General features: G+C 33.8%; 2 protein-coding genes across 3 annotated transcripts; both read left to right on the forward strand.

Annotated features, from left to right (window-relative positions):
- Window positions 1–958: 958 nt before the first annotated feature.
- Window positions 959–6,060, forward strand: LOC129883146 (putative pentatricopeptide repeat-containing protein At3g23330). Its single transcript, XM_055957741.1, has 2 exons — window positions 959–4,212; window positions 5,971–6,060. The coding sequence occupies exon 1, from the start codon at window positions 1,165–1,167 to the stop codon at window positions 3,415–3,417; it is 2,253 nt and encodes a 750-aa protein (XP_055813716.1). The 5' UTR covers window positions 959–1,164; the 3' UTR covers window positions 3,418–4,212; window positions 5,971–6,060.
- On the forward strand, window positions 5,857–10,317 carry LOC129883147 (casein kinase 1-like protein 10). 2 transcript variants are annotated; one of them, XM_055957742.1, is made up of 10 exons: window positions 5,857–6,132; window positions 6,267–6,300; window positions 6,404–6,443; window positions 6,866–6,961; window positions 7,980–8,050; window positions 8,687–8,870; window positions 9,004–9,130; window positions 9,241–9,314; window positions 9,409–9,457; window positions 9,854–10,317. In XM_055957742.1, the coding sequence occupies exons 4-10, from the start codon at window positions 6,884–6,886 to the stop codon at window positions 9,967–9,969; spliced, it is 699 nt and encodes a 232-aa protein (XP_055813717.1). In that variant the 5' UTR covers window positions 5,857–6,132; window positions 6,267–6,300; window positions 6,404–6,443; window positions 6,866–6,883; the 3' UTR covers window positions 9,970–10,317. The 2 variants fall into 2 exon arrangements, with proteins under 2 accessions (XP_055813717.1, XP_055813718.1); XM_055957743.1 differs by having other exon boundaries at window positions 5,858–6,132; window positions 8,786–8,870.
- The last annotated feature ends 2,091 nt before the right edge of the window (window positions 10,318–12,408 follow it).

Here is a 12,408-nt window from a genome sequence, read left to right on the forward strand (position 1 = left end):
TTTAGTTAAAGTTGTTGTAATGTGACCAGAAGGTCACGAGTTCAAGTTTTGAAAATAGCCTCTGGCAGAAAGGTAAGATAAGACTATGTACAATAGACTCTTGTGGTCGGACCCTTCCCTAGACCCTGCACATAGCGGAAGCTTATTGCACCGAGCTGCCCTTTCTTTATTCAAACCAACCAGAGAATAAAATTAAACAATGATTACATAGGACAAGTTGCTTAGTTATATTATTGTTGTTTTTTTAGTCTACTTGCAAGACACCTACTCTGGATTGCCCTTTAGCATATACTTCCCTTATCTCAATTTACATGACATTTTTGAATTTTGAGATTAAATAAGTTTTTTTTTTTTGAATTAACAGTACTGTATCAAATAAATTGAGACTACATAATTCTTCTTTTATTCTATTTAAAATTAAGTCTATATATGTGCTCTGAATAGTGGCAGGGAACCAAAATGGATTTGAACCCTTCACATTGCAGTTTATGTCTAGACAACTCATTATTTGGAGCGGGCATAATTTGGGTCAATTCAAAATTGAAATCGAAATTCAAATATTTGATTTGAATTTTTGAATTGTGAATTAGATTTTGGATTGAATATTACATTTAGTACTACAGATTTTTTAATTGGATAATTAGAAATCTTCATACAACTCTACCTATATTATATGCATCTGATAGTAATAAGTGCATTTTCCAAAGGTTTCAAATAGATTATAACATATGTTGCTATTCCTTATAGTATTAAGTCTAATATTAAAGTACACGACATGGACATTAAGGTAATCTTAATCCTTTTTTAATCTTAGAAAGTTATATAGTCTGACTAGCAAATTTATCAAAAGTTTCGAGTTTAAATATCGAAAATGAAAAAAATTGTGAAAATATGCAAATTTAAATTTGTGGTGAATATTTTTAATTTATCCCAAATATTTGAAGTACTCATTTTCTCCATTGGAACTCTCCTTCCCCTTCTGTTTTCATCTTCTTGTTACAGAAACAGCTGATTATAAATCCCAACAGAGACGCCATTTTTACTGTTGAATGAGAATCATCAGATTCTCAAATAATCTTTCCTATGAGCTTTTCAACAAAGTAATTGACAATTAGCGCATTTTGCAACTTCACACAAAATCCCAAATTACATTGAACCAAAAAAATGGAATCTTCAAGTGAAAATCTTGTCAAACCCCTTTTAAACAACCCATCTTCCATCAAAACAAAGTCACAAGCTAAGCAACTTCATGCCCAAATTGTGAAAACAAGAGGGTCAAGGTCTGTTTCACTTGCCACCATCATTCTTGGCATTTACTCTGACCTTAACCTTCTGAAAGAATCTCTACAAGTTTTCAACAACTTTCGTTATGTACCCACTAAAGCTTGGAAATCTGTTGTCAGGTGTTACTCTTGTAATGGCTATTTTCGTGATTCTTTGGCCTGTTTTGTTGAAATGAGAAGCTGGGGGAAGTTACCTGGTAGTGATATTTTTCCTTCTGTTGTAAGAGCATGTGCCCATTTGAAGGAATTGAGGGTTGGTGAGTCTGTTCATGGTTGTGTTATCAGGTTTGGCATGGAATCTGATCTTTATACTGGGAATGCACTTATGAATATGTATGCAAAATTGCAGGTTTCATTACATGACTGCCATGTGTTTGATGAAATTCCCCTGTCAGATCGCTTTGATAGTCATAGAAGCAGTTTGGGTCAAGATTCTGAGATTGGAATTGATGATATTGGAAAAGTACCAGTTTTGTATCAGGGGACAAGAAATGAGTTGATAAGGAGTGAAAAAAGTCATTTTGAGTCTGTAAGTGGAAGGAGAGTGAAAAATGCTACAGGATTAGATAGTGTGAGTAAGATTTTTCAAATGATGCCGGATAGAGATGTTGTTTCGTGGAATACTGTGATTGGTGGAAATGTACAAAGTGGGTTGTATGAAGAAGCTCTGGAAAGGTTAAGGGAGATGAGCAATGCCTATTTGAAGCCTGACTGTTTCACTTTGTCTAGTGTCCTTCCTGTCTTTGCTAGGCATGTAGATGTCTTAAAGGGAAAAGAGATTCATGGTTATGCAATTAGACACGGGTTTGACAAAGATGAGTTTATTGGGAGTAGCTTAATTGATATGTACGCAACTTGTATCAGGGTTGAGGATTCTTATAGGGTGTTTAATTTATTATCAGAAAAGGATGACATTTCATGGAACTCAATAATAGCAGGATGTGTGCAAAACGGTACTTTTGACGAAGGGCTGGAACTGTTTAGGCAGATGTTAGCTGCTAATGTCAAGCCTGTGGAAGTTTCTTTCTCAGCTATACTGCCTGCCTGTGCTCATTTGACTACACTACATCTGGGGAAACAGCTCCATGCATACATAATAAGAGTGGGGTTTGATCAAAACATCCATATAGCTAGCTCACTTGTGGACATGTATGCCAAATGTGGGAAGATAATGACTGCTAGATGGATTTTTGATAGGATGGAGATACATGATTCAGTTTCATGGACGGCCATAATCATGGGGTATGCATTGAATGGTCATTCCCGCGAGGCAACTATTCTTTTTAAAAATATGCAATGTGATAAGATAAAGCCCAATGCTGTGGCTTATCTAGCTATTTTAACTGCTTGCAGCCACGCTGGTTTAGTTGATGAAGGTTGGAATTATTTTACAAGTATGAGCAGACATGGTGTTTCTCCTGACCTCGAGCACTATGCTTCTATTGCAGACCTTCTTGGTCGTGCTGGAAGATTAATGGAAGCTTATAAATTTATCACTGACATGCCTATTAAGCCCACTGGGAGTATATGGGCTACGCTGCTTTCAGCTTGCCGAGTTCACAAAAATGTTGAACTGGCTGAAAAAGTTGCCAAAGAAATGACTATAGCTGATCCTGGGAACATGGGACCTTATCTGCTCTTGTCAAATGTGTATTCTGCAGCTGGGAGATGGAAAGATGCATCAAAATTAAGAACTAATATGAAGAAGAAAGGAATGAGAAAACCACCAGCTTGCAGCTGGATAGAAGTTAGGAACCAGGTGCATGCTTTTGTCTCGGGAGATACATCTCACCCATATTATGATCAGATACATGAAGCACTAAGAGATCTTTATGAACGGTTAAAACAAGAAGGTTACGTTCCTGAGACGAGTGAGGCACTACATGATGTTGATGAGGAGCAAAAGAGTGATATGCTCTTTACTCATAGTGAACGGCTTGCAATAGCATTCGGCATTATTAGTACACCTGCTGGGACAACCATTCGCATAACCAAGAATGTCCGTGTATGCGTAGACTGTCACACAGCCATAAAGTTCATATCCAAAATTATGGGGAGAGAAATAATTGTTAGAGATAATAATCGATTTCACCTTTTCAAACATGGGAATTGTTCATGTGGAGACTATTGGTGATGGTAACTATGGAGATGTGTCCATAATGTAGCATAAAGGGCTTTATTATAAGCAATAAAAGGGGAAAACACATCTGGGAAGGTTTCTAGGAAATGACAGAGATTATATAGGTGTTCAGACAGTCTCTAGTATTTGTATTTTATGAGAAAATCCAGAGATCATGCCTCAGCGCTTTGATATGAAAGTTGTGCGGTCTTCCGAACGCTGTTCAACTGTATGGTATTTGAGGCATGGATATCATCAATCCATTCAGCTAGCAAACTGGATAAATCGCCTGATATGAGCTTTCAATTTCCCCTGGTGTTACGAAAGGTTAGAGACCTTGAAGCCGTAATATTCTTGAGCTTACGGCTGTTGTGCCTTCATTGGTGATGGTGTTTTGGAATTCCACAAGGTCATATAGAAGTGAGGAGGATTCTTGGAACTTGACGTTTAACTTTAAAATTTTTCCTGTAACTTACAAATTTTTCTGCAACTTTAGAATATTTTGTACAACCTGAAAAAGAGAAGTTGTGAGAAAACCGTGAAATCTTTGATGTCAAAAGTAATGCTATCCTTGTCATTTAGAAGCTATCTTTGTGGATATGATTAAGTATTGATAGTCCCTTGTGATGGGTAAGATATGGAACTTCTGAATGGTCAGTAGCTTTTTCTTTCTTTTCAGGACTGCTTATTACATTCGTTGCACTTACTTGTTGCTGAAAAGTTTAGGAGCTCTCACCAATTCTAGCAAAGATTTCATTCCTCTTCTACTGGAATGATGCTTGCTAGATATCTGGTCAAGCTGCAAGAACTGTAAGTTCTTTTCGCAGATGATAACATGCGGCATCATGCTACAATCTGAACATGCAAAGTACTTATCACATCTTGATAGTGCTTATAAATATCATGATGCTTTAAGGAGGCCCTAGAACTAAACCTTTTGTTAGAGTCGAGAAAAGCTAAGAAGCAGCATGTTGGTAACAAAAACTCCTAAGAGCTGATAAATACCTCCACATAACCTGTGAATAAATTTGGTTTTGCTTGTTAGTTACACTGATCAATACTGCACCAAGCCGCTTTGTATTCAATGGCAGAGCAACAGTCTCAAGGAGTTTGTATGAACTCCCTTTGCCAGAAAATTTTGCTATTTATACATTATATATACGAAAAAAGATTTCGTACTTATATAGAGACAGATCTCCTTGCACAAATTTCTGCACACGCCACTCTTATTCTCTTATTACAAAAACAAGGTATCTTGAATAGATCTTCAACTGAAGTCTTGAGTGTGACTCATAAATTAGGTATAAAGTACTTCATCATGAACTTTGGGAAACAAATATCAGTAACTTTGGGTGGATCTTTGTTGTGGGAGTTGTGTGGGGTGGGGGTAGGGCCATGTGGGGATGGTGTTGGTATTTTTCTATAGGAGTTGGCATCACGGAGAAATATCCTATGTCACATCAAGAATAGGTCAATAGTACCAGTAAAGCATTCATGAAATGGGACCAAAAAAGGACAACATATAAAACAGTGGTAGTAGAAGTAGCTTTATACATGTGTCTGAATTTACAATGTATTAGGTCATTTGCCACTATTTGTTTTCCGTCTCTTGGCATGTGAAAGCAACATTGCAGATGCACAAATAGACAAAGTATGCCTGTGATTTTCTTATGTTCCATCCTTGTGATCTTTTTTGCAGTCTATCGTTTTTAAGTATTTCATCTAATAAAATGATCTCATAGTCAGAGCATTTGAAGTGAGACAAAAAGAATGTTCTGATTAATATGCAGTTCTGCAGTCACCACCAAAAGGATGTTCTGTTTAAGAATACTTTAAAAAAGTTGAAGCAAAACTTGAGTCTTGACTATATTTTTTTGAGAAAAAAGTAACTTTAAGTCTTAACTATATTGTGGCTAACAAATATAGGGTAGATAGCTTTTGCGTTTTCGATGCCTCGAAATTAATTAGATTTAGATGAATCTCCTTTAAAAAAAAATAATAAAAAACACTCAAGGGTGTGGCCTAGTGGTCAATGACGTGGGTTGAGCACCATAAGGTCTTAGGTTCAATTCTCAGCAAAGAAAAACACTAGGTGATTTTTTTCTATTTATTCTAGCCTTGGTGGACAGAGCTACCTGATACTTCTTGTTGGTGGGAGGTGACAAGTATTCCGTGCAATTAGTCGAGGTACGATTATCCAAAAAAAAATGAAAACCAAGTTTAATGAAAAGATGATTACTTGATTTAAGTAATTCTTTTTCAAGAAAAAAAAAGAAGGAAAAATGGTTGTTGATATCTTCTTAGTGGAAAACATTTCAATTTTGACCTCTCAATTAGCTTTGACAAATTCATGTTCTCTGGGTAAGACTGTACAAAAAGTAAACTTATGAAGTTGATGAGTTGACTATGGTATATGAAAATAATATAAACATGATGTACTTGTTCAATCAAACCAAGTTTAATTTCGTGATATTTTATTTCAAATTGACCCAAAAAACACATATTGATATTGTGAAATTATGAAACATTCAAAATTATAGACTAAGAGAGGAATTTTGGTGTGCTTAGACTATCTTCATTGGAGATTTCAAGCTATACATGAAAAATCACAGCAATTTCCCTGTTCTACTGAAGTAGTTTATCATGAATTCAAGGCACCTGTGTTGAGAGTTCCTTGCTCTTGCTCGACCTTTCGTAAGGCCATGGCCCTGGAACACAGAGAATTGTGAGGTGAAATTAACTTTGTTATTTGCTGACTAGGCTTGAGATTTTCCAACTTTCATTCTCGTTTGCTGTTGTTATCATTTATTCAATCTTTGAACATGGATCACGTGGTTGGTGACACGTTTAAATTGGGGCGGAAGATCGGTCGTGGATCTTTTGCGGAACTTTATTTAGGTAATCTCAATGTGTATTTCTTGATTGTTGTTAATTTCAATTGCAGCTCAACTTTTCTGTTATGGGGTTTGAGTTGACCTTGAGTTTTGTTTTTTGTATCAAGGGTAAATGTGCAAACTGGAGAAGAAGTTGCTGTGAAGCTGGTGAGTACGTTGATTAGCTGAAGGCTGAAGCTGGAAGTTTTTACCACATAAACATGGTGTCAATTGTGTTAGAGATTTAGCCTTTCACTGGAATTGAATAAAATTTAAAATGTTGGTTTAGCGGAAGCTGAAAAGTCACTGCATAATTTGCTGTCAATTGTCTTAAGATTGAGTCTTTCACTAGCTAAATAAACTTAGCAACATAATAAAGTTGAGAAGAATGACTCTTGCACTGGAAGATGAGAGGATTATTCTTGAATCATAAGTTTTCGTAATATAAAACTTAAAATATGATAGATGAACATTGCTATTTTGGCTGAATGTTCGAGTGACATTGTTTATTTGGCCCTTGTGTCGATGCATTTGTTAGTGTTACGCATAATTATTGTAGCTGGTTGCGTGATACTTGTTCTCTGATGCAGATTAATAGGGCTAAATATATGCACTCAAGGGGATTTCTTCACCGTGACATTAAGCCCGAAAACTTCTTAATGGGTATAGGGCGTAAAGCAAATCAGGTGTGCACTTCATCATATGTTCTCTAAGTGTACATGTATGTCTATGGTTGACTACAAGGTTGTATGCTCCTATGCATTTGCACTGGATATTCTGGAAAGCTTTCCACCTACTTGTTTGGGAACTAAATCACCGATGAATTAGACAAGTTGGTTATCTATTAGGGTTTTAGGTTACTAGTGCTCCTCCTGCATTTGTGCAGCTGGACATATTGTAGCCTGCTTGTTGAGCTCGAACAAAGAAGTTCAATTTGGGATGGAAGGGTTACATTCTTTTTTTGGATATTCCCTTATGTCATTCGTAACTCAAGAACTCGTACTTCTATCTTTCTCTCTTTCTCTCTCGTCTTCCTCTCTGCCACTCTCTTCTCTTAGAGCTCAATGAAGTCGATCCCTGTGACGCGAACCTTTACATTCTTGTCCAAGAAGGGTCTAGCTAACTAGTCAGGAGTGCATTTTGTTTCAGTTTCCGGGAACAATGCTCAAAATCCAGTGCATTGTGCAGTTGCATATTCTTGGAAACATTTTTTTTGAAACTGCTACTATTAAAAATTTTGTAAAAATTATTGGGCACATTTAATATGTTGAAAGATTCTCCTCTTTCTTTAGTTTATGTTTTCCAGCATAATGCTTATGCTTGAGCTTGGGAGGTAATTTCCAACAAACAACAACAACGTACCCAGTAATTGCCAACAAAATTCTGGTAATTGGGCACTTGCAAGTTGCAAGTGGAAGAAATTTTTCCTACCTGGAAGGAGGATAAAGTTCCTCCAAACTTTAATTTGTAAATAAACTGACCTAGCCTTAGAGAACCTGTCATCCTATCTTGTATGAAGTTACTGAACATGAGCATGTGACTGACATGAGCATTTTGTAATTACTGGATCAGAAGCTTCCTGTCTCTGTAGTACCTTTGTAAATCTACATTAGAACGAGTTTATGAATCTGATGAAAAATAATTTCTCTGACATGAGCTATGCATTTTAAAGTCAGTTTTGAGTGTTTAATTTTGTTAAAACAGGTATACATAATTGACTATGGTCTTGCCAAAAAATACAGAGATCTTAAGACACAAAAGCATACACCATACAGGTATCAACCTATTATGTTCCTTAAAGATCTCATATGGTCTTCCATTTCTAGAAATTAAAGTGGACTAGTACTTGCTTAGGTGATATAATAATTGGTCAATTCACTACAATGTGTTAGTAACGACGATTGCTTGAGAAGCTGAAGGTTGAATCTCTTTCCTATTGTTTCTTGGCAGCTTCATTTTTTGACCTTTTGGAGTAACAAGGATTTAAACTTTTGCTCGAACCTAGTTATGTCCTTCCCTGGTTTTTAATATTTGTTCCAAAGATCTCTTTTGCATAATCTGAACCAAGGAAATTAAAGCTGCCCTTATTGATATGGAAAACCGTCTTGTTTGATTAGATTTGTGTAGATTTTGAATGCACATGGTGTACTATGTTATTGAGAATATAAAAAGGCGCATGAAATGGTACTCCATTCCTGCTAGGATGCTTCTCTTTTTTTTTTTTCTTTTCCTTTCTGTCTCTTACACTTCCAAGCTTCTCAATAGTTGATACTGAAATCAAGAAACGAATTTGGAGGTTCTGCATTCTTATCAAGCTTTTCTTTTCTTAACCTTATCTTTAATCGAGTTTAGAGTGGATGGTTGGAGTGTAATATGGATTATTGAATGACTTATTTTGCTTCCTTTGACAGGGAAAACAAAAATCTCACAGGAACACGTTATGCCTGTTTCTTTATTTCCATGTGCATTACTTGTTTCTTACAATTAGCATATTTGATTGCCTTTACTAGTCTGCCATGGCAAGGTCTGAAAGCTGGCACCAAAAAGCAGATATATGACAAGATTAGGGAGAAGAAGATGCTTACACCTATAGAGGTAATGTCTTAATGTACATTATATTCTCCATGCCAATTATAATCTGTCCTACAGGGGAGTACAGGGTCTTGCAAATATATCTGTCTCTCACCAAACTGCTTAATGACCTATTCCGCTGGTCTCTGTTAAACAGGTGCTTTGTGAATCCTATCCCTCAGAATTTATATCATATTTTCATTATTGCCAATCATTACGGTTTGAGGACGAGCCAGATTACTCATACCTGAAGAGGCTATTCCGCGACCTTTTCATTAGCGAGGGTACATTTTTTTGTTTCATGATCTGTTTCCTCCTTTATATTATCTCTTTGGCACAACAAATTATATTTCTGTAGTCTTATACAACAAAATTATTCTTGTATACATTGCAGGTTATCAATTTGACTATGTGTTTGATTGGGTTCTCTTGAAGTATCCTGAGATTGGCTCCAGTTCAAGAGAACGAGTCTGTGTTTAATCTGCTCGCGCCAAAAATTATCTGTTGTTTGATTTTTTACATTCTAAAAGATGTCCTAATCTTACATTTTATTTGTTTTCAGCAACCTATTGCAAGATCACCATCCATTGAAAGAGCAGAAAAGATCCCTGGTATTGTTTCAAGAAACTTTGGCTTCAGAAGTAGCAGTTTATTAAATTTCTCATATGATCATTGATGTTTGGGCTGGGTTCATGGTACTTATCCTTTGTGGCCAATCTTATCTATGCTTTTTACAAAATAGGCAATTATTGCTAGCAGAATAGCACTTTCAGTGGGCGTTTGGACATAAAAATTGTGTTTTTTTATTAAAAAAATAAGTATTTGTTTTTAAGTTGAAAATGATATACCTCTAATTATAAGTAGTTTCAGAACAAGAGAGACTGAACAAGAAACGCGTCATAGCAGGCCAAAATTTATTGACCGTGATTTTTTTTTTTAATGTCAACATGTATATATTAATTTCCATATGTTAGTTGATGTTTTTTTTGTGTGTATTTCTTTTTTAGATGGGAAGGAGGAGGAGAAAGTGAAATTTGCAGAAGATATGGTGGAACCAAATGGAAATAGTGAAGAATATAGAAAGCTTCATCATTTTAATAGGATCAAGAATGCTCTTAAATGATGTGAAATTGAATAAAAATGTCCTTAGTTAATCGTCAATCATTTGATCCAAAAAAATTGGCATTAAGGAGACATATCCTCTTTCACATCAAGAATAGGTCAATAGTAACAGTAAAGCATGGGACCAAAAAAAGACAACATAATAAAACAGTAGTAGTAGGAGTTAGCTTTATACATATTGTGTCTGAATTGACAATGTATTAGGTCATTTGCCACTATTTGTTTTCTGTCTCTTGGCATGTGAAAGTAACATTGCAGATGCACAAATAGACAAAGTATGCCTGTGATTTTTCTTATGGTGATCTTTTTGCAGTATGTTTTTTTTATAAAAGTATTTCATCTTACAAAATGATCTCATTGTCTGTCAGAGCATGCCAAGTGAGACAAAAAGGATGTTCTGATTAATATGCACTTCTCCTGTCACCACTTAATTTAAAAATTCATATAAATATCTTTTTTTTCACGAGTGACATTACACGTTAATTGTTTCATCTTTACCTCCCAAAACCCTTGCAACCCCATCCTCATCCCTCGTCGTCCCCAACCCCCGTATGCTATGCTATAAATGTTCTTGGAATGATACTTTTGCTTACTCAACGAACAACAAAAAATAAGTACTAAAACAACTTATTTTTTAAAGAAAAATATTTGTAGTGACAAACATTTTTCTTTTCATTACTAAACACACCGTAAAGTTTAATCATTGTTGGTGGACTTCCATAAGGTCCTACATTTCATAGGTTTTATTTTTTCCCGTCTGGTTAGATATTGTAATATATTTTTTTTCAGGGTTGGAGATTGTATGTTAGTGCATGATTTGGTGTGAGTTAATGAGATTCTTAATTTTAATAAACTATAGTACTCTTTTTTTTCTTCACGAAAGACAATTTGTTATGTATCGGAATGAAATGAGTCAAGACGAAAAAATAACGAAAGCTAGATTTTATATATCGATTCCAATTAATTTGAAATTAGAGGTATAATTTCGCGGAAGTGAAATCTTATACCTAAATTATGCAGCCACTAAACATAATCCTAACTCTCTTTGTATCATTTTGTGTCTTTTTTTGTGAATTTTTTTGAAATGTCATTATTAAGATATTATATTTCGAGTTATAACAGAATTTTATAAATTTCATGTTGTAGCAGTACTCTGTTAAGTTATAACAAATTTTAAAATATAATGCAGTAATTAATTTATTATTAAATGAATTAAAGAAAAAAATAATAAATATATTAATGGTAATACCGAATCACCATTCGGATTCTAGTTTTAATTTATAAATTAATTGATTATATTTTATTAAGTAATTACATAACAATATATTTTTCCTAAAATATAGTGTTTTATAAATGCCAGATATATCACTCCTTGATTTTCTTCATTTAGTTGGACACTATCTTGATGGTTATCAATCTCCTAATTAATATCCTAATTAACTCCTTCTTTCTACGATATTTTTTTTATTTTTTTGAAAATTGATATCATTTTTTTTTTAATTTGATTTTTTTTTTTTTAATTTAGTATTTTTATTTCTTAAATCTGTTTTATTTTTTAAATCTCTCCTTAATATTCTCACACAATTTTCTTTCTTAATATACCCACATTAGTTATTTTTTCTTTAATTTTTCATGCACGTTTTTTTTCTTTTTCTTCCCTATTTATCTTCAATACAAATTTTATGCTTTCATCCATGATTTTAAATTAATTTATTTTGTATATAAATTTTGTAAAGTAACATAATTACCATCAATTCAGAAATTAAACCCCTTATTTTTTTCATTTAGTTGATTTAATTGTAATAGTAATTCGTATTTACTGTCCTTAATTTTCTAAATTAGTTGATGCGCTTAGATATACTCCTTCCTGAGATTTATTAATTTAATAAACAAAGAATTAATTAAAACGGAATAAAAAAAGACAATTAATTTTAGTTAGCATAAAATTTGGAATTACCCTTATTTTTCTCATTCAGTTGATTTAGTTGTAACGGTAATTCGCATTTAATGTCCTTAATTTTCTCAATTAGTTGTGCAGAACATTCTGTTTTGTGTATGAAATTTGTTTGAATTTGAAATGTATAAGTTTTTACTCACTGCTGTATGAAATTTAGTTAAAATTTAAATTCAAAAAGTATTTGTATAAAATCTATGTACAACAGTGAATGAAACTTGTATCCAAGTAATAAATTTGAATATTAAAGTGGTCTAAATTTGTAAATCCAATGAAACAATACTTATTAAATATGTGATCAGTATTGAAAATATTCAAAATATACAATTTTTAAAAAAATATAATCACGTGTAAATATAATGATGTTAAAAAAATCTAAGTATAAAAATTTCCCATCAATATCATACACAAAAAAATGGTTCAGCATTGAAAATGTTTAAAATATACAAATGTCACACCAACGTTGTACACATAAACAAAAACTTA

The sequence above is a fragment of the Solanum dulcamara genome, chromosome 3, assembly GCF_947179165.1.
Source record: "Solanum dulcamara chromosome 3, daSolDulc1.2, whole genome shotgun sequence".
Classification (NCBI taxonomy): domain Eukaryota; kingdom Viridiplantae; phylum Streptophyta; class Magnoliopsida; order Solanales; family Solanaceae; genus Solanum; species Solanum dulcamara.